Source organism: Phyllostomus hastatus, unplaced genomic scaffold (assembly GCF_019186645.2).
Source record: "Phyllostomus hastatus isolate PE091 unplaced genomic scaffold, TTU_PhHast_1.1 phas_contig_209, whole genome shotgun sequence".
NCBI lineage: Eukaryota > Metazoa > Chordata > Mammalia > Chiroptera > Phyllostomidae > Phyllostomus > Phyllostomus hastatus.
This window is the reverse complement of record NW_025333735.1, coordinates 3718935-3741880: the sequence shown is the minus strand read 5'-3', so window position 1 is coordinate 3741880 and position 22946 is coordinate 3718935. Positions and strand designations below refer to the sequence as shown.

The window sequence follows — 22946 nt, the reverse complement described above, 5'->3', positions numbered from 1 at the left end:
TGCTGTAATTTTAGAGTCTCAGACAAAAGAAGTTCAGTCACTGGTCAAAAGCCAAAAAGTTCCCAGAGAGTTTGAAGAAAAAAACCCCACAATAGATGGCTATGCAAGTGGTTTTAATAATGTAAATGAACTGGCAGTAATCGTTTTTCCTTACATTTCCATTAGTTTCATATGTTGGAGCTTTGAAGAGATGTATTAAAGAAATGCACTTAAGTAGATTTGTTTTAATTTTAATAAAATGAAAATTTGTGCATATTATAAACCTATCAGTCTGTTTATTCATAGCACTCTTTAAAAATTGTCATTTAAAAGTTAAGCCTGGTCAATAAGCAAAAGTTGTGCATTCGATCCCTGGTCAGGGAACATACAAGAATCAACCAATGAAATCATCAGTAAGTGAAACAAATAATCAATGTCTCTCTTCTCTTCTCTTTTCTCTTCTCTCTCTCCCCACCCTTCCTCTCTCTCTAAAATCAATAAATACAAATTGAAAAAGGAAAAAAAATATGTTAAAGTATTTATGAGTAAGCATATTTTTGCTTTATGTAGGTAAATGTGGGTAGCATTGGGAGTTCCTCTTAGAAGCAAAAGATAATAATAACACTTCCATGTTTGAATTTCAAGTTCAATATCATATTTGGCATGGATTTCAAAGTCTTCCAGGGGTGCTGCTTTGTTCACAAGGACGTTTTTCTTGTTTGAGCCCTCTTGCATAAGACTCTTGGAGGAGAGCAAAGAAAAAAGATTCACTACATGTTGAGACATGGAGGAGTTAGTGAGCAGTAAACGTAATCCGCCCAGTAAGTAAGCATTGCTTCAGCCTCTGTAAACTTTATATTAAGTCAATTACATTTTTTTTCCTTAAAACATTGGGTCTAAGAGGAGAGGACCAGGTATGAAGAGAAAGCAAACCCCTATCTTGGTGTTCACACGACTTGAAGTAAGCCAAGCGTGTGTTAGTGGCAGGGCTCAGCCGAAGTCCAGCACTCATGGAGGCTCTGGTCTGCAGAAAACTCTGACTCCTGTCTTCACCTTTACATTTGTAACTGCCTCCTTTCTCTCACCATGTCCTCTTTCCTCATCCACACAGCCACCCCTCCATCTCCTGGCTGCTGCTCTCAGCCTATGCTGGAGTCCCCGAGTCAGCAGGAAGGCAGGTGGTGACTCATCCTTAGACTCAGGAGGAACTCACCAGGCATGGTGAGTGGCAGCTTCTCTCTGTGATCACCTCCTGTCAAACTTCATTTTCAATTGTGATTTCATCTCTCCAGTTGTCTTAAAACACATTTAATAATAAACTTGGCTCTTATGAAGCCCGGGTACAGGAGGAAGGGCCTCTCAATCACAAGAGTGCGTTGGGCTCCCCCTCTCCGTGCTGGAGGGGCAGTGGGTCTGTTCTGCACTGTTGTAAGTTCCAACACAGGCAGTCGTATTGCCAGGGAGAGAGGCTGCGTGCAACTCCCCGTCTGCTAAACCTTGGCGGACACTCACTGATGGACTTCACTGGTTAAGATCCTAGTCTACATGAACAGCACTGCTCTTCTAGAGAGACACAGGCTTTCCATGTTCATTCATCTGAACATGGCCCTCTTTCAAGTAAGCAGCCCAGTTATCCTTCTGACAGATCAAAAGTCAGTGAAGCTTTGGGGCTATTTATGGAACCCTCTAAATTGTTCCTTTCTCTGGGCCTTTGCTGGAACTTAGATGGAACTGTCCCCACCCCGGCCTTCCCCCACAGATCATCACCAAGCTCAGCTCTTACCACATTTGAATTTTTGTTCAGGCATCACATCAGCAAAGAAACACCTGATTTAAAGTAGCTTCAGCAGCTCTGCCCTATATCCTTCTCCTGCTTTATTTTTCACCTGAGATCTTGATACTCCTTGACCTTATATTCTGAATTATTTGTTTACAGTGTGCCCACACTAGAATGTAAACTCCTGAAGGTAGGGACTGTGTTCCGTCTGTCACTCTATTTCCAGGGCCTAAACAGGCCTGACCCGCAGTAAGTCCTATTTGAATGAGTGAACAGGAACAGAAGCCAAATATCTCCATTTCCAGCTTAACATGGGCTCCCCTCCCTGTTGGTTTCAATTTACTGCTCTATGCTTTCTGCCCTCAGTTTGCTGACAGGGGTCGATAGATGGATAGGTCTCATGCTTTCAAATGTCTTGTGCTAAAGCAGAGATGCTTCATTTCAAGGTATGCGAATCATCGAGACCTAGTGTTGATGGAGAGCATAAGGAGAAGAGCACTGCACCGTTTGTGGGAGTCTGGGCTGATGTGATCTGTCGGAGGGCAATTTAGAAAAATCTAATAAGCAGGCACTTTCTTGACCTATTAAATTCTCGAATAATACAGTTCATAAAAATAGTCTCACAAATGCTCAAAAATGTACATAGAAGGATGCTCATTGCTGCATTATCTGTAATGGTGAGAGACTAGAAATAGCCCATAAAACATCAACAGTTGAGTGTGGGTACAATGTAATCTTTTACAGTTGCTGAAGAGAATTAGGCATGTAGATACTGACTTAAAAACATATCTGAGATATATTGCCAAGTGAAAAAAGGCACACTGGAGAACTAGCATGAATATTAAAAGCACAGTTCTATACAAAAATCATCACTGTGTGCGAGTGGTACATGCTCACTTTTATCGTTTGCAGGAAAAGTGTCTGCAGAGCAGTGCATCAAACTGTTGTTGACGGTGTTCTGGTCTCTCTAAACAGAGAGGACTGAGGGGACTTCCACTCCCTACATCATAAACTTCCATAATGTGTAAGTTTTAGCAACAAGCAAGTACTACATTCATAACAATAAAAGTAGTTAAAGTTTTAAACATCATTTCAGTGCTGCAGCCAAAGCATTTTAATATTTATAAAACTGCTTGCTTACATTCTGAGTTCTGTTCTCAATGTTCAGATTAACAAATTCTGTCACCTCTCTAGGCTTTATTTATTCCTAATCCATAAAAGGAGCCTAGGAACTCTTGTCCTGTCTACTGCTCAGGGTTATTGGGTGGCTAAATCAAATTCACAGGACAAATTTTAAAAGCATTTTAAAACCATGAATTTCAAGAAGCCATCATGTTACTGTTTAAGCTTCTTGTTAGCATTGCATTTTGTTTACTCCTAGGAGGTATTTGTGTTATGATTTGTGCAGGTGAGGAAACTTGGGAAGGAGGAAAGTAAATCTCCCCTAGGAGAGCAGAGCTGGAACCAAATGCTCAGACTAGAAGCCCTCACACCATCCCACTCACCCCAGAGAGAAGGCAGGTGCCAAGGCTCTGGAACTATGAACCCCCCACGATGAAAGTGACGGGGTATTGTCAGGAGCAGTAAGAAGCACCCTTGGAATTCCAAATAAAATAAAACTGCAGGGCAAATCGGTATGTTTCCCATCTTGCCAAGCATGTTGGTCCATCCTTACAGATGATGTTGCAATTGTGCTCAGATAAATGCTTTGATGCTTCTATTTGAAGAAACAAGAAACAAGACAGTTTAGGAAAATCTCTTTAGACTATTCAGGATTTTTCTTAAAAATGAAAAAATGTAGACTTTGATACAACAAACACGTCTTTACTTGGAGGAAACCCGAGACTTGGCGAAAGCAGAGGCCGTGCTGCACCCCACCAAGTGGCGGGAAGGGAGACTACGCAGCAGGAATCTCTAATGGTTTGCTTGCTGTGGCGGTGCTGCTGTTACTACAAGCAAGGCGCACGAACCGGAGGGCCTAACAGCATGTCCCCACTGTTCCGTGTGGCCATAATCCTGAGAGGCATTACTCTTACCAAGGCTTTGAAGAAGAGGGCCCATTTGTAAATAAGGCAGGTGGGCTCCAATTCCCTCAGCTTCAAGCAAGCACATTTTAGCCCAGTATTACAAAGTTCTACTAATTTTCCAGCACCAGAGGTCTAGTAAGAAAATCAACAAGACAGTAAGTTTATTGATCATAAAAGATTATCAAAAAGACTTCCCAGGTACATTTTCCTTAGCACTGACAAAGGCGTTTGAAAGATGTTTCAGTTATGTGGCTGAAACAATGGGCACCTACCAATTACACTGCCTCTAGATGTTATTTCTCAGATAAAAATTATTATTCCCTCTTCCTCGGGAGTGTCAGCCACGGGTGTTTCACGGAATTAAAGAAGTCTTCTTAAAGACTTCTTTGCTTAGGTAATTCAACCCGACAAACGTTTCCTGAGCCCAACCCCGTACTGCGCAGGGTGCAACAAAGATAAATGAGATGCACTGGCTCCTGCCTCAAAAAGTTCACCTAACACCAGAATTAAATTGAGAAATTATCAGCCTAATTTGTACTTCTTTGAAAGTTCGAGTCCCCAGGCAATCTTTAGTTTCCACACGCCATCACCGCAGGCTCCTGCGCCCAACTCAGACCAACTGCTGCTGAGGACAAGTCGCTCGGAACCAGCAAACACTGCCAGCCGGTTAATGTTAGAAGTCCCTTCTACCCTCTCACTGATAGCTCCTCATATTTCTCTGCTTTTGATGTTAATGACTTTTCCATAGGCAGTGTTCTCTAAAATATTTTGGGGCAAGAGTTCATTCCCCCCTTCCTCAGGAGCACAATAATATTGGAAGCACAGTTTGCAGGCCATTGAGAGAGGTCAGCGAGAAGTCCCCGGTGTTAATAGCTTGAGTAATATTGTTTTCTCCTTCAGACCACACCATTAAATTGTTTTCATTACCCACAGAGGGATTACTTGTGTCAGAGCAAATGAGATGTGAGACAAACTCAAACCGGCTAATTTCAACCTAACAAAACAGTTTATTCCTAATAACTAAAAGAACAAGGCAATGACAAAAATTTGTCAAGTCTCTTTACAATAGGCAGAAGAGAAGAAATGTATTAAATAGATGGGTCCTGTTAAAGCAATTACACAGTACCAATGTGCTGAGAGTTTTGAGGGGCTACCCGGTTTATTCTCCTAGAGATTAGGGTTGGGCCTGTATTTTCCAAAGGCTGCAAAAGAAATGCTGTCTTATGTTCTCTAGGAACATCAGAGAGTCCGCTTTGGGCCTGTCCATTTCACTGAGCCTCTTCCGTTTCTAAACTGCCATTTTCTTTCTTCTTTCAGTCATCCAAGTGTAAAACTCCGAAGCTGGACCCGGCCTTTGGCTGCTCCCCTCAGGCCCACCTCCTGAGGCGGTGAGACGTTACTTTAATGCCTTTTAAATCCATTTTTCCTTTCCCTTTCTCACTGTTATCACAGTGACTCTTGTACTCAAGGGTTTCTGGATAAAATGAGAATATTCAGAAAACCTGGTAGTTTCTTCCAAATAGGCACGTGAGGGTTCTGCCAGGAGGCCCCTGATTTAGAAACTGGTCTGTGTGTACAGAAGGGGCAAGAACTCATGCACATGTTGAAAATGTTGCCAGGGATCCCGATACAAAGCACTACACCGCCTCCAGAAACCACTTCTCTATAATGAGTTGTCTGGGCCCCCCTTCCGCAGCCCTCCACACCAAGGCCCCGGAGCCCGTTAGAGCCCATCTCTGGTCGGTAGAAACACAAAGAGCCTCAAGTCTCAGTGTAGCCCTAATACTGGTGTCTGCTATATCTCCACCCTGCTAATTAGGTCTCCATGGTAACCCGCCTGGTACTCCAGGTCTGCTGAGGCTGGGCCTCTCCCCCACTACTCCTACCCTCTCAGGGACCTGCCGGCCTTTCAGACGATGTATCCACCCATCCTGATCCCTACCCAGCCTGGTCCAGGTAGGGAACCAGGTCCCCACTCCCTGCAGCCAGGCTCTCCTGACTCCGATTTCCTGCTGACCGCAAAGTGGCCTCCTGTACCTGGTTGTCGGAGGAAGTGGCATCTGTTGTCCCCAGATCTTCTGTCTGGACCCCAGCCCTTCCCTGCTGGCTCTTGGGCACTGTCCTAGGGCCCGTGCTGTGGTGCTGTCATCCAGGATCTGCCACCTTACACCAAGGTGTCTGTGGCACTCCCCCAGCACCGCCTTAAACTGCAGGCGCAGGCCTTTGTGAGCCTGTCCAATAACCTGGCCCAGCCTGCCAGCCACCCCAGCCTTTCATCTGCAGCAGAGTTCAGACAGTGGCAGCTCGAAGGGGACAGGTGCTTTCCATCTGAATGTGGCCAGCCCCCACCTGTATTACTTCCTTAACCTTAAATGCAGGTCCCACAATCACTTTGTGACCCTTTCCTGATCTGGTGTGTTGAAGAAGCTCCACCTAGGAAGGTCACCAGATCCCAGGGGGGCTGTTGGTGAGAGGTCAGGGAATAGGCCACATGCCAAGGGAATGCTTGGAGAGCTCCTAGGAAACTCAAGGGGGGCCCTGAGACCCTAGAGAATATATTTCCTATGGAGACACGAGTGCTGTGAGCTTGGCATCTCATCTGTCGTGCTCACTGTACGAAGGCTGCCTCAGCTTGCTGTCCCTGACTGATAAATGTTGTTTAAGACATGCATCAGTGTTCTCCAATTAGTCTTTAAAGAACCTTAGGGGAATGAAGCTCTCTTACAGAACCTTCAAACCTTACTCTACTCTCTTTTCCTGTGTCCAAGGCTGTCCCTGGCTGGTGAGCCCCACGCGTCCTGGCTCAGCTGTGTTCTCTGAACGTCCGGTGCCAGGTGAAGCCAGTCTCTACATAATCCGAAAATGCTGCTCTACCCTGAGGCCTTGAAGCCTCCTGAGGCTGATCTTATATCTCTAGGGCCCTAGAGCCTAACCCTAGGGCCTTCAGAGGGGTCGCAGGGCCAGGTAACAGTGCATTCCTCAGTTTAGAGACCCCATCCTTCTTTGCCAGATCCCGAAGACCACGGCCGCTCAGGCTGAGCCTGACCATCGAGTTCCCATCTGGGCCAGGTCTAGATCTGACTCTTTCCCTTGTCCCCAGCAGAGAATTCTCCTCTGTTACCTCATTCCTGAGCTAGGGGGTCTAAGAAAGCCCACATTTAAGAACTTCCCGACTGTCCCTGTGGGGCTCCAGGCTAGCCACTGTCCCTTCCCAGATGACAAGAGTCCAGAATCCAGTGACTAGTTCTTGGCACTGTCCCTGGGAACCGCATTCAGAGAGACTCCCCTAGTCAGGAGGGTCTGCACGATCCCTCATCATACAGCAGCCAGCGAAGAAGAATCAGGAAGCCTAAAGATATTCCAGGCTCACTCGAGTGCTGCCCTTCCTGACTGCAAGTTGCCTTAAAGCAGAGGAACAATATTTCTCCTCCAAGTTAGAACAAATGGAGGAAGTGCAGTTATTACCCCAGAAATTAGCATTCACCTCTTGGAGGACCACCTCTATGTCCTCCTGAGGGTCCATCCCATGCTACTGAAAAGCCACAGTTTTAGCTTCTAAGCTGCACAAAGATTCAGTTAGCATGCCCAGAAAAAGCTTGGGTCTGCCACACCATGTCCACATCCTCTGTGGTTCCCTGGCCCCAGAAGAGGACACTAAACACCACTCTGGGACAGCGTTCATAAGTCTACCATGTATCCCAAGAGCTGTGGCAGGGCACACAAGTTGGCCGTGCAGATCCTAGGAACTTTGCTCCATGTTTTCCAGTTTTCTGAACCCTCAGAGATACACTCAGTATAACTGTTCTAGAGTCCAGACCCTTCCACAGAACATCAGAGACAACTTCAAGAAGCCCCAGAATGCAGGAGTTTGGAACACATTCCAGGGAGGAAGACACTGGCCTTCTGAGGCAGGAATTGTTCAAGTCATGCAAAAAGTCCTGATTTTTCACTGATAGGGTCCTTGAGGTGAGTCCAGTCAGGAGATGGACTGTTCTGGATATAACACTTTCCTGACAGGCAGGCTCAGAACAGGCACAGAGCAGGAAAAGACCCTTTCCTGACTCATCGGTGAACCCAGTTTTTATAAGCTGTCAGTGGAAGCCATGGGGGTGTCCCAGCCATGCACTCGATTCTGTCAGGGCTCAAGCTGGTGATGTGGGGCCTCGCCCTAGAAACAGCCACCTGCCCTGACGAAGATGAGGAAGGAGGCCTCTACAAAAATACCTCTCACAATCAAAGAGATCGATCATGAGACAAGGCACCTGGCTAGGGGAGCGAATTTGATGAGACTAAGTCCCAAAGTGCCCTGCATCACAGTAACTTGGTCCTGGGTTCGCTAAGGCCAAGGGGTTAAGGTCAGCAGCCACGGCCAGCCTCACAGTTGTGCACGTGACCCATCCAGTCACTCAGGGCCTGCGCTCACAAGGACCCACCCTGCACTTGGCTGAGAGCTCTGCTGTGGCCGTCTTGAAATCCGTACTTAATTTTATCTTTGAACTTATTTTCTGTAAGTGAGGACTAATGGGATACTGGAACACGGGTGTGAGTAGAGAAGGTATGCAGAAGAGAGTAAAGAACTTTTTTTAGCCTCATCTGAGGATATGTTTATTGGTTTTAGAGAGAGAGGAGGGGTGAGGGGGAAGAGAGAGAGGGAGAAACATCAATGTGAGAGAGAAACACCAAATGGTTGCCCCCCCATATGTGCCCCAACAGAGGATTGAACCTGCAGCTTATGGTGTGCCGGATGATGCTCCAACCAACTGAGCCACCTGGCTAGGGTGAAAGTAAAGAACTTCATAACTTAGTATCTTTAGTGACACTTTTTGCCCTATCTTTTTTTTTTTTTACAAGAGTCTCAGTCCTGTCAGCAGGCCTAATGTAACCACCTCCCAAGTAACCAGCTAACCTATGAAAGAGGGAATTAAAGACATAATAATCACCAGGAACTCTCTGGAGATCCCTCAACCTCTAGTCCCAAGCCTAGCAAAATATATATATATATTTAATTATAATTTTTAATTTATATATTTTATATTATAATATATATATATATTTTTTTTTGCCTTAGGGTCATTCGCCAAGTCAATTCTAGTCCCAGGACTACCTGGTACTCTCTTCAAACTCCCTCCAGCTCAAAAAAGAAGTCCACTGGTGAGAGCCAGGACACAGGGGCCCTGCATTCCAGGACACCAGTGGCGAGAAGCTGGGCATGACTAAAGCATGGCTGCTCGGGAAGGAAGTGTTTGGAAAAGAAGGCTGGGAACAGAACTGTGAGAAGGGGCTTGTAAGACCAGCTCAGGAATCTGGGCTTTATCTAGTATGCAAGAGGAGCCAAGGAAAGATTACACAGTGTTAACTGTGCTTTTCAGAAAGACGCTTTAGCTGGTGGTATGGAAGAAGGTCTGAGGCCAGAAACACCAGAGGAAGGAATCCAGACAGAGGCTGTGGTAAGCTGCACAGTGGCGAGACTTTGTCTAAGGGATGTGGTAAAATCTGAGAAACCACTCCAGCAGGCTTGTTCCCTAACTGGACATAGGAGGTGAGAGAGAGGGCCACACCTAGCGTTCCATGTTGGAAGGCAAGGCTGATGGGACCTGCACTGCAAACATCCAATACGACCTGTGGAGCAGGTTCACAGGGGAAGAGGGAGTGCGCGGTGCCTGCAGCATGTCCAGGTGCATGTCCAACGGGCGGCTGGAGACAGATTTGGATCTGATGAGAGGGGCTGAGGATGGAGACACTGCTTTGGGAGGCATCCACGGAGAGGCCTTGGTCCACGCCACGGGAGTGAGCACAATCATCTCGAGAGAACTTGAAGAGTCAATAGAGCAAAGGGCATTTCAGGGATGGCCAGAAAAGGGAGAGACTGGACAAGAGACAGAGAAGGAAGAGAAGGGGAAGAAACCATCACACTGTAGCGTCGAGCAGGCAGCCACGCAACAGGGAGGTCAAGCCAGATCTCTAAATTCGGCAACGAGGCGATCTATGGTGGATTCATCAGCACGGTCTCAGTAGGGCAGAGCAGGTCAACCCTGATTTGAGGTACTACTAGGATAACAAAGGGAAGGAGAGAAACAGAGTAGCAGTCAAAAGGGGAGGTAAGGTCAGGGGCTATATTTTTAACGGTCAAACATGCAGGAGTGGAAGAATAAGGATGAGCGCAGGCTCCTGGGGAGGCTGGAAACTGTGGGCTTTAGAAAGCTAAAGGTAGTAGGGATGGGAGCCTTTGCAGGTTGGCTAAGCTGGTGAAGGGAGGGGAGCTAGGGACGTTCGTGCCAGATGACTTCTATTTTCTTGGTGAGAAGGAAGCAGGAAGGTGATGTCAGCTAGGGAGCGAGAAAGGTAAAGCTCAGAGGCTTTAAGGAATCTTAGTTTCTGGGATGGATACCTGCTTCCTGCTTCCAGGTTTTTCTGACCCTGGCTACATGCCTATTCCATCTCTGCCTCCTGCCAGAACGCACACTCCACCCTCCCACTCCCCTGCAGGCCCTGCTGGCTGCTCTCCCTGTGTAGAATCAGCCTGTTGCTGACAGATGTACCTTCCTGCAGTGCCTGCTGGGACAGGCCAGCTCTGCCTCTCACTGGCTCCTGAGCCACCTGTGACCCACAGAGCCCTGGGCCAGTCCCAGCAGTCTCCATTGTGACCTCTCCCCCCCAACCTACCTCCCATCTTTCTAAAACTCTGCTCTCCGTTTAGCAGCCCCCACCTTTCTCCCAACCCAACAATCCCCTTGAGACCCTACAGGCGCTCTCGATTGCCACGCGAGGCAATGTAGCTGTGGGCTGAAGACTAGCCACCGACCTATGTAATTTGGCCTGCAGAATGTTTTAATGAAAGCTGGATCTATCCAGTTAGCCACAAGCGCCACCCTTCCCTATTGCATCATACCCACCCCAGGCCCAATTCACACGTCAAGAGTATCTACCTGCTCTCTGCAGGTGTTTGACAATAAAGTCCACATGATCTTTGGAATCAAGGCCTTATATTTTCTGGCTCCCATGTGCCTCTCAAACCAGACTGCAATCACTATGGAAACCCCTTACTCCAGAAACCAGCCACCCTGTCTCCCCTTTCCCACTCCAGGCCCTGGTCTGGTCTCCCTAGGTATGTGCATGCCTGTCTCCCACTCTGGCTTTCCTCCTATCTGCAATGCCTTGCCCTCTCCCCTCCACTTGTCATCCTGAGCTCTGGCTCAAACTCTACTTCTTCAAGTTCTTCAAGGGTCTCTACAGACCATTCACAACATTTCTTTTTTTGGGCCTGTGGCCCTCGTGTATATTCCTTTGTTATCTTTCCCTCCCCTTTGGTAAGTTTCCTATTTCCTCAGATAAGCCTATTAAAAGGATTCCTTGTAAGTGGTGCATAGGAAAAGCCACGGGGAGCACATCTGCCCCTGGGTAATCTGTCTCACACCTGAGCCAACCACTGACTCATACACCTTGGTCTTCTGCTGTCACCTATTAAATATCAGAGCAAGCACAGAGTCACAGCGCCTTCAGGGCAGCAGCCACAGCTTACAGTGAGCGTACTGCCAAACACCTAGTAGGTGCTCAGTACCCGTTTATGATGAGTAAGTACAAATGGCAGAAATCTCTCTTTGTTCCAAAAACATGAAGGCTGACACAGGCCCACTGGTGGGCAGTAAACTCTCCGACTTGATGGAAAAAATCAAGCCTAGTTGTGTGTCACTGTCACTGAAGCATCCAAGGCCACGTGTTCCCCACCACAGCGAGAAGGGAGACCCCCTAGAAGCAGGAACTAGGGAGACCAGAGCTCTGGCCACAGCACTAGCAATGATTTATAGACAAGGTGAACTTGGGCAAATCTCTCAACAGCTTGGAGTCCTCAAGGTAACGGGGTCCTTCCTTCCCACACTCTGCAGAGTTACAGCAAGCACCTGGTGGGGAGGCAGAGCGGGTGGCCGGGCTGAAGGCACAACCGGGGAAGGGCTGCTCGCCTGGGGTGTCCCTCAGCCAATACTATGGATTCACCTGCCCTTTCTCCCGGCTCCTGTGTGGATCCTGAAGGTCTGTGACAGGCTGGGATTCCAGCAAACACCCATTACTCCCTATTCCCACCAACCTGTTCGCTTTATCTGCTCACTAGCAGCAGCAGTCTCCAGCACAAACTTTCAAAGTACAAACAATATTCACACGGATTTGAGAAAATTCTACCGTGGGTCAGCACGCTAATCCAGGCGTTAGCCGGGAGGTGGGACAGGTGATCATCTCATTCTCCTTTGGCAGAAATCGAGGCCCCAGGGGAGGGCATTCCTGAGTTCTGGAACTCTCACCCTTCCAAGAGGCTGGGTGCTGGCAGAAGGGTTGGATGTAGGTGGATAATGGAACTTCTCTGCTAAGTGAAATAAGCCAGAGAAAGACAAACACTGTATTTTATCACTTATATGTGGAGAGTAAAAGAAAAAAAAGCCAATTTCAAAAAAAACAGAATGAGAGCCCCTGTAGGAGCTGGAGGGTATGGATGGGCTGAGAGGAAGGTGGGAGCTGCCAAATGTGGGGTAGAGTTTTCCAGGCTAGAGAGGCTGGTGTCAGGGGTGGGGGAGGGAAAACGGGGAGAGGTCCATCAAAGGTACAAAACGTCAGTCATCAGTTCTGAGGATCTAATGCACGTCGTGACGACCACAGTTAAAAATATGGTATCATATACTTGAAAGTTGCTGACAGTACATAGTAAGTATTCTCACTACAACAAAACAACACAGAATAACTATGTAAGGTGATGGATGTTTAATTATCTTAATCTTGGTAATCATTCCACAATGTACCTGTATGTCAAATCATTATGTCGTGCAATTCAAATACATACATTTTTACTTGTCAATGATTTCAGGAATGTTGGGCGGTGGGGAAAGAGGTAGAATTTGAGAAGTGTTTCTATCCCCTGCACTCGGAAATATTCAGTGTTTGTTTGTTCTGGCTAAAGAGGAGGGTTTTGGGTTTCTGCGAAGAAGAAAAGCCAGAAAAAAAAGTTCTGAAGGTGGGAGAATGATGTGGGGGGGGGGGGGGTGAGAGAAGCTGAGCGCACTGAGATAGGCACAACTGTGGGGTGTGGGGTAGGTGTGGGGAAGGCAGGAAGGAGGCAGAGTGTGATTGCACCAGCAACAAGGACCATGAACTGGGAAAATGGCTTTTGAACAAACTGCACAGGGAGGCCTCTGCAACAGCCATGCCGGGTAGAAGAAGACCCGGTGGCCTGATATGAGACAACAGAGGGCTGAGTACAGCAGAGGCGGGAGGGAAGGGGCAGAGCTAAAACCGTGGTGGTGGAAAGGTGTCAAGAAGTGGAGACAATCTGAAAAGGTGGGGTGGAGTGGCATGTGACCGTGGGACTTCAAAACAAATTTTGAAGGTGTCTTCCTTCTAATATAAGACATTTTCTCCATCACCACCATCCCCCTCAGAGCAGAGGGGTCTGTCAAACAGTGTTGCTGGGAGCAGTGTTTGCCAGGAGATTACATGTTTAAGCCCACTCATTTACAATTTGCCCAGGAACAAATGCTTTGCTCCCTGAGGGCCCCTGTTGCAATGCCCTGAAGCGCACAGGAAAAGCTTTTGCACCAAGGTGCTCCTTGGATTAGCTATCTCAAGACAGAAGTATGAACAACCCTGGACTCAATGTACTGAGCCTTGGTGCCTGGTTGGCTTGGCTCTGAAAATAATCAGGCATCCTGACATGACTGCACAGCAACGAGAGAGCGCCCGTGTGCCAGCAATCTGATCATTTCACTCAGCATTTCTTAAGGCAAAGCTTTAATTTTTTTTTAACCACATATTTGATTACTAAAGCAAAGCAAGGCAGCAAATATTGAAAGCAGGCTTCTGTATCACAGAAGCCACTATAAGGCCACAAAGCTGAAAACAAATGTTTCAGAATCCCCAGGGGCTCTAGTGAGCTTCTTCAGACTCTGGGGTTTTGCGTGTGCACGAGCGTGTGTGTGTGTGTGTGTGTGTGTACCTCCCCCCTTTTTAAAAATGGAGCTTGCACATTTCGTTGAGGAAGGCCAGAAACAGAAACGGAATCAAAGGCTTCTTGGTCCCCATTCTTTTCAGACAAAAGGCAAATTTCCAATCGCAGTAACGATGCTAACAGTACCTGATCAACTGGGCATCCTGGCAGGAAGCATTAGCAAGATGAGGGCAGTTTCTTATGAGAACTGTCTTGTAGATCTACGCACAAGATATTGATGCTGTATTACCGGATTCTTATTAAGCTAACAGTTGATGGTCAGGGTCTCGCTTATAATGTTTTATTCATAAATGTTGCAAAAGTGAAATGAATTATTAATGTAAAGATTATCTGTCAGAGACAGGAATCATTACCAGAATTTCACCGGGGCCGGGGTGGGGGTGGTTTATAGGGACTAGCAATGCAAGCGCAGAGCTTTTCAGCTTGTGGTGACCATGTGTTTGGTTAGCCCTGATCCCCAGGAACCAAGCCGGTACCATTCACCAGAGGTCAGGCAGCCTCTGCAAAGCACACCAGTTAGCTTCCTCCTGGCTCCTGTCCCCACTACAAAACCTGCCGTCGTGATGACACCAACAGTAGGTCTCTAGTCCACCTCTCTACAGCACCTGTGCCATTAGGTGTGGCAAGAGCATTATGCTTGAATACTGGGCAAGGCCCATCAGGGTCAAATTAAGGCCTAAGAGGAGTAGCTTACTCTCCTTAGTACTTAGCACTTATTATATAAGTTGCTTAGTACTTACTGTGTGCTGAGCACAATGCTAGGTTCTTTATGCATATTATCTCATTGTATCCTCAAAACCTTGCCATGCCAGAGGTACTGATATCATCCCCATCTTACAGATGGGGAAACTAAGTCACAGAGCAGGTAGGTGCACTGCTCAGGGTCTCACAACTTGGAAGTGGCAAAGCATTTAAATCTGGTTCCCTCCCTATTCCAAAGTCCCTACCCAAAGCCACTTACTTTAATGAACATAAAGTTTGAGGACTGTGGAGCTGTCCTTCCTGGGAGACACTGTCCTAACTGTGACTATCATGGGGCAAAATCTTTAGCTAAACACTGAGATCAAGTGACTTTGCAGAAATCAACTTCACTAGAAATCAAGGGGCATACAGGTTACATACCTCCTCCCCTGACTGATGCTATTCTAGCCCCATCACTTACAAGAGGCTGCTAAGTGACCTTGAAGAAAGGGGTCCTGGGGCCAAACTGCTTGATTCTAATCTCAGCTCTCTTTCCAGTGATGGGCAAGACAGCGGAACCCCTCTGGGCCTCAGTTTCCTCATCTGGTAATAATAACAGAGACTCCCTCACAGAGCTGTCAGGAAGACTGAATAAAATAAAACACACAAAATGCTCAGAACCACATATAGCATACAATGAGGATTAACTATAATTATTTATACCAGTATGGGTCTACGGGCAAGATACTTAAGTCCACCCGAGTTTCCTCATCTATAAACAGATCTGCAAAGTCGTTCTGAGGAGTAAGTGAAGTAAAATCCTAAAAGCATGTCATGTGCAGACCTCCTTGTAGTAGGCACTCACAAAATGTTCACTTGTTTTCCTCCCTCTTCCCAACGTACCACTATCACTCAGTCTTCTGAGACCTCAATCTCTCACATTATACAATGAGATGCCCACTCATTCCTCAGCCACCACGACCTCACAGGCACAGCACAGCCAGAGCATGCCAAAGGCCAGCCTGCATGTGAGGAAACCTGGGTTCTACTTACCCTTCCAGCCTTTGAAAAGCCACTTAACTTCTTCACGCCTCAATTTCCTTATTACCCATTCTATTATAATCTCGACAAGTGTGTCACAGACAGTGTGCTACACATAGGGTATGCAAAGATAGGTAAGATGTGATCCATGACTTCAAAGAATGCACATCCTAGTTCAACATAAAAGCATGTAGACAATTTACTGTGTTGATTATGGTATAGACGAAACAGAGGTGGCCCAAAGGAGGTAGCAATCAGATTTACAATACCTAGATAGGCCAAGGAAAGATTCAGAGAACACAGGCCTTGGACCTGAGCCTCACAAGATGAGTGGGAGTTTCCCAGGCAGAACCGGAGGAAAGGTATTCCAGCAAGCACAAAGGCGTAGGGATGCAAAACTAGGAACTGTAAATAATTAATTATCGCTGAGTACAGAGTGCATCCAGGGGAGTGGCGGGAAAATAGGATAATGTCATCCCCACTTGCAGGATTTCTGTGAGAACGAATGAGAACAATGAATTAAAACTCTGAAAAGCAAATGGTGTTGCAGAAATGCCATGTATAGTTGCAGCACTCTAGCAAGGCTCATGGCGGTACTTTATTTTACCCATTTCCTAGCATGAGAACTCTGAATACTGTTTCTTCTGTCGCCATCACCTTGCCTCCTCTTCCTCTCCCCTGAGAGGAGGCCAAGAAGACTTGGCATTGACCTAAATGGAGAGGTGCGGGGGAGGGAGAAATGAGAAGAAAACCATGCAGCTCTTTGTTTTAATTACCACAAACCTTTTAAAGGCCCTTAACTATAATGTTTCTCATATTTTAGTTCTTATTGGCCAAAAAAAGAAACTTTAACCCTAAAACCATGGCTTTTTAAATGTTCTTGACCATAACCCATAATAAGAAATACATTTTATACCATAATCCAGTACATAGACACACACACATCCCATTCGTTATAAAACATTACTTAATACCTACGTGCAATGCACTCGGATAGATTTCTCTTCTATCTTATGTCATTTAAAAAAGTGTCAGTTACAGTCTTCTAATTGATTCCATTATTTGCTAATGGGTCACAACCTCCAGTTTGAAAAACTCCACCCTAAGAGACAGGAAGGTTCATTGAAGATTTTAAAAGTGTGGTTCGCAAAGCCCTTCAACCTTTCTTTTCTGTTGCATTTCAAGACACTGCCAAAGTCCAGCCCATTTTCTGGGAAACAAAACGCCCCTGGGTGCACAGTTCACGGGTGCGCTGCCTGACAACAAATGAGAGGTTTCCGTGTGGGGTTTCTTGTGTTTGGTTGCTGCGGGCGATTAGGCATGTTGACAAGCAGACTTTCAACAAACCGGCCTCTCCCCTAGGCCAGGCCCTGGTGCGCTGCAGAAAAGTAAGATCATATGTCCCCGATGTCTTTTCAATGAGAACATTCAATAAGCAACTTCTTTCACGTAAAGGGCCCATCACACACCATAACCCAGAAGTGAGCAAGCACTCTGCCTCAGGGCTGCTGAAATGGGAACACAACGACTAGATGCCTTTCCAATCAGGCACAGATTTAAAATTCACACCACCATCATCTCTACTACCACCTCCCTCAACAAGGAAAGAATCTGCTCCCCACCCAGTGCTATACACTGCTGTGTCCAGCCAAAATCCTAAAGCTGGAAAGAAACACCAAGGTCACCTGGTCTACCATTCTCTTCCAAAGAGGATGGCCAACTAAACCTTTCCAGCTCACAGCTGAACTATTTCCCTTTGTACCACAACATGCAGCTGTGCTCCGCACGGCTGTCCTCGTGGAACTGCAAAAGCTTTAGGGGTTTCTGCCATCGCACTCTCGATTACACTGTTTCCTCCTACCGAGGATGTTTTTCCCTCCTGCCCATACAAACCCAATCATCCTCTCAGATGGCATCCAAGCCTTCTAAGAAGCCTTGCCTGAACCCCACAGACCGGGCCATCCCTTCTTCTTTTTCTGAAATGAGATTCAGCTCCCTAAATTTCATCAATCTTTGGCCTTTTAAATGCTGTTTAACAAATAGTTAATATATATTTGATTAACTTTCTATTAAAGGATGTTAAAAGAAACTTTAATCTTAATTAACCTTTCTTACAACCTGCATAATAAGGAGTAAATAGAAAGGTTTAGCATTTTATTATAAAGACATTTAAATCAGGTGATCATTAAGGAAATAAGTATTAAGCTATTAATTTCCATATACTCAGGACCCGTGACAACCATGGTGGTAGACGCCAGCACCGCTGACTTTTCTGATACACTTTCATGTGGGAGACACTTGTCTCCAGCAACTGAACTCTAACGTGCATGAGATAGCGCAGCTGAGGGGCTTCCTCCCTCCACTGCTTTTTATTATAATGGGATCATTGAATTTTATAACTTTGAAAGAACTTAAAAAATATTTATTACACCTTAGGTGAGAAAATTTAACCACCCCCTCGCCCAAAAAAAAAAGGTGAGCTAATGTGCTTCAGATCAACCTTGTGGAAAATGACAGCATTGGGCCTAAAACCGAAATCTTTTTTATCCAAAGAAATCAAGAGTTAGAAGTCTAAAAACCTCACACTACCTGGCTCTTCGGTTTCATTTCCCCTGTCCACAAACTTCCTGTCTTCCACCAGACCCCTGTCTCACCGCTGAGGAACTTACCCGAGCCCCCAACACCAAACTGTCTTCCTGTCATTAACCGACTCCCCGATATTGTTCCATCCTGATGTCACGACTTCTCTTATTTTACTTGGCAATTTCACTGTTATGCCAGCGCTTCCCTTATCTAACACCACACTTACCAAAACCACACAGTTGCTTTATTTTAAACCTTTCTGTATGGTCCAAAGTTACATATGAAACCAAAGCTAGTGACCGTGACTGCCTCACAAAGAGTTCTATTCTTTCCGCTTGGGATTACGGAAGTCTTTTCTAGCTCATGCTGTATGTGAACATAATATGCTGGAAAAAGACAGTTTTCTCCTTTATCAGGCAGGTGATTTCTCCAGACACACAGCAAAGCAAATGATTATGTCTGCAAGTTAAGCAGGGAGAGGAGCAGAGTTCATTTACACCACCAATAAACAACAAACTTGTCTCTTTACCAGAAATATCTTCTCCAGCCCGAGGGTGGAAACATTGATTAACTGACCCTTCCTTTTCTCATTCTTGCCTATGTTCTTGTCAAGGTTCCCAAAGAAGAATGAGGTGGTCAAAGCAGAAAAAAGGACAAAGATGAAGCCAGTAAAAAGTCCAAACGAATCAGATCAGGCTGCAGAGCGTGGCGATAAAATGTGGACTCCGAAGGCCAACCGGTCAGTTGTGGTTCCAGCAGTAATAGTTGCTGAATGCCCCTGGCCATACTGCTTGAACTCTGCTCAGTTTCTGCATCTGGTAGATAGGATAATAGGGCTACCTACCTCCCAGAGTTGCCATGAGTATTAAATAAGTTAATATGTATAAAATTCTTAGGACAATGTTTGACACAAATTAAACACTACATAAATATTTGTCAACTAAGATCGATCCTGAGGTGGAAATTATTTTCACATCATGCTGTGTGTCTGCTGATCTCCGAGTCCCACCAGCAGGTTCAGGACTTAGAGGCATCGTGATGGTTCCTGTACCACACCGCATACACCCTACACCCTCGGATGTAAACCGCTTCCCAAGGATTCATCTTACAATTCCTTTGCCTTGGGACCTGACAGGAATCTACTGCTGGCTCTCTCACCAACGGTCCCTGTTGCTGCAGCCACCGCACAGGGAAGACAAGGCCCGTAAAACCACAAAAGTGCTTGTCCACCACGTGTCACAAATGCTGCCTGTAACCCAGGACTGGACTTGGGGGACAACAGGCCAACTACCACAGAGAAACATAATGAAGGGAAAATTCTTCTCACCAAATGTTTCTTCTTGGTACAGGACTCACAGGGCAAAGCAAACTTCTCCGAGGCTGTCCCAGAGCCTCCCCTCCCTCTCCTTCTTCACTTGACTTGGATCGGGCTCTTGGCTACACTAAATGTAGTCTCTCCTCAAGATCACTGAAAGGCTGCCACCCTGCTCAACCCCACAGGCCCATGGAACCCCAGCTCTCAGGAGGATCACCACCGCCGATCCTCCTTCTCCCTCAGGGCCTCCCTCTCGTGCCTTCTAGGACACCACATTCTCCTGGGTGTTCTGAGCACTCCTTCCGGCTGCTTTGCAGGCCGTCCCCTGCTTTCCCTGCTCCTCACATTGGAGTGTCCTGAGGCCCATTCTTTGGTCCTCTTCTCTTCTCCATGATGAGGTCCTCCTGTCTTGTGGTTTAAAATACTGTTTCTTCCCTCAGTGACTCTCAAATATCCATCTCCAGCCCGTACCTACTCCTGAACTCCTGATTCATACACCCGACTGCCTGCCCAGGGACTCCACTGAGATGCCTAATAGGATCCTAATCTTAGCCTGTCTGAAACCAAACTCCTGGCCTTCCTGCAAATGCCCCTCTTTTGTATTCCCCATCTCAGAAATAATACTCTCCACCTCCCCCTCCTCCTCCTCTCACCTTCCCTTCCCTTACCACCCAGCAAATTCTATCAGCTCTACCTTCAGAAACATGCAGAATCAGACTATACTACATCACCTCCAAGCTGCCCTTGGTTCCCATCACTGTCGTCCCTCCTGAGCACTGAAATGCTGTTGTAAGAAATTCTCCATTTTTGTCCTTGTCCCACTATGGTATTTTCTCAAAACAGCAGCCAGAGAGGTGCCATTAATATCTAAGCCAAACCACATCACTCTTTTGTTCAAAGCCTTTCAACGGCTCATCTCACTCAGAAAAGACAAAGTCTTTACAGTAAGTGCACAGCCCTAGACAGTCTGAGTGGCCCCATCCTGGTCCCCAGTACCTCTGACCTCATCTCCTCTCATTCTGCCCTTCCTCCTCCACTCTGGCCACACTGGCCTTCTTCTGTCCAGGGACCTTATGCTCATTGCATCTCCTGCCTGGAACACCCTTCCCCAAAGACCCACGTGCTCGGGTCCCTCCCCACCTTCAAGTCCCTGCTCAAAAGTCATCCTCTAGATGAAGCTGCCTCTCACAACACTTCTTAAAACTGCAAACTATACCTGCTTAGCACTCCTCATCTCCCTTCTCTGCTTTATTTTTCCCAATTAGATTCCTCAACCCCTTACTTTATAAACTTTATAATAGAATGTATTATAAAATTATTTTGTTTAAGCCCTGGCTGGTGTAGCTCAGTGGATTGAGCGCGGGCTGCAAACCAAAGCATCGCAGGTTTGATTCCCAGTCAGGGCACATGCCTGGGTTGCAGGCCATGGGCCCCAGCAACCGAACATTGATGTTTCTCTCTCGCTCTCTTTCTCTGTCCCTTCCCTCTCTAAAAATAAATAAATAAAATATTTTTAAACATTATTTTGTTTATCCCTATCAGAATACTCATTTTGTCTTCCCCGACTAGAATGGACCCTTGAGGCAGGTGGGGTCTGTTCTCGTTCACTGCTGCATTCCTGCTACCTACTAAGTGCCTTGCATACAGTAGGTATTCAATAAATATTTGCTGAATGAATAGGAAGAATGGCTCACTTGGCTCCTCTTACCTAAGACAGTCATCACTGTCTTCATCAGCTTCATGGGCGTCCTCCGGCGGCTGATGGACCCACTTGTATGTGGAGACAAGACGTTGGTTTTCCTCTTGACATACATGTAGATCCGCAGGTACACCACCACCATGATGAAGAAAGCCAAAAGGTTGGACACAGTCCAGAAAATGAGGTAACTCCTGCTGTAAATGGGGGCCAGGGAAGAGCAGGCAGAGATGTCGCACAGGCAATTCCAGCCCAGTGTGGGGACTGCCCCCATGAAGATGGCAATGGCCCAGACAAGTAAAATGAGCAGTATCACCCTCTTTTTGGTCAGGTTGCTGTGGACCCGCATCCTCATGATTGACATGTGCCTCTCCACGGCAATCACCAGCAAATTGGTCAGGGAGGCCGTCAGACTGGTGTCCAGAAGCCCCTGGCGGAGAAACCAGCGGTGGACAGTCAATGTCTTCGAAACGGGGCCAGTGTTGAACATGAGGAACACATAGGCAATTCCAGCGAAGAAATCCGCGGCCGCCAGGTTAGCCAACAGGTAGTAGAAGGGGAAATGAAACTTTCTGTTTTTAATCACCGCTGCGATGACCAGAGAATTAGAAAAGAAAATAAACAGACAGAAAAACGTTCCAACACATAAAACGATCACAAGCTTCGTCCCTGTCCAGTCGTCAGGGGTGTCAGTGTTGCTCTTATTATAAAAAAAGTCCATCTGCTTATCATAGTGACACTCATTCATTGTGGAGAAGAGTTGAACATCCTGGAGGGAAATGTAAAGAAGAAACAAACATCATTCTTTGCAAAATCAATCGATCAACCACCCTCGCTGCCACTGAGAAGCCCCTGGTCTGGCCAACTCCTCTCAGTCCCTCAGATCTCAGCGAACGTCTCTTGCTCCGAGACCCAAGCCCTGGACCTCCTCTCACAGCACTCATCTCACACTGGTAACTCGGTCTGCTTCCCAGGCCAGGTGCAAGCTCAGTGTCCCCGTTATAACCCCATGGCCCCCTTGCCCTGACTGCCTCCCAACAGGTATTTGCTGAATGCTGGCTGACCGGCGGCTGAATGAATCAATGAATAAATGATGGTGGAGACAGCACTAAGTCAAATATTCTAAGCCCTGCCATATCCACTCGGCACCGGTGATGGTTACAGCACAGAATGTTAATGCCTTCTCCTGGTGGTTTTTAGCTCATTTCTTATTTATGGGTTCTGTTCATTAATCAAAGGCGGCTTGGTAATGCCAGGCACATTCTTGCCAAGATAACGGGTGCTGGGTTACTTTTCACATGACCAAATGGCTTCCCTACGAGATCACTTTTCCATCACTCTGATTCCTTTTGCCATCTTTTAATTTCAAGCTAAAATGACAACAATCACTGGTTAAGCATGGGGTGCAGGGCTGGAGACTGGTGTCAATGCTCCTTCCTGACTTTTTTCAAAATTCCTTTCTTATTCTCCTAATCCAGATTGTACCAATGGGAATTTGTTTGCTGGATTTTCCAACTCAATCACTTTGGGTTCGTTTCCTTCCTGGGCTCTCCTCAACACAGCAGGTGGTAGAAGGGCAGGCCTCCCCTTGGCAACACAGAGGTCTGGAGTTTGGGCAGATGTCCAAGGACATGAGAACATACCTGCCAAGTGAGGGCCAGTCCTCAGGACACACGTCTGAAAGCAGACCCCAAATTGGGCTATCAGGCAGACAGGGAAGATACTAATCTCAGGATGAGACCTCTTGGACCCCAAAAGTGAGGGATTCTGGCCAAGGACAGGCTGGGCAGAGGCTCTGAGATTGCGCATCCACCTGCGCTTGGTGGGTAGACCAGGTGCTCTGCCTCGCAAGGGTCTGG

At 46.7% G+C, this 22946-nt stretch overlaps 1 protein-coding gene across 2 annotated transcripts in view; it reads right to left on the bottom strand.

The window, feature by feature from the left end:
- The window catches only part of LPAR3 (lysophosphatidic acid receptor 3), a 70530-nt gene that overhangs the window by 25273 nt on the left and 22311 nt on the right, over positions 1–22946 (bottom strand). For both annotated transcript variants that reach the window (XM_045835465.1, XM_045835466.1), the window contains exon 2: positions 21100–21856. In XM_045835465.1, coding sequence (XP_045691421.1) covers positions 21100–21835 — 736 coding nt within the window. In that variant the 5' untranslated portion in view covers positions 21836–21856. The remainder of the gene's footprint in view (positions 1–21099; positions 21857–22946) is intronic.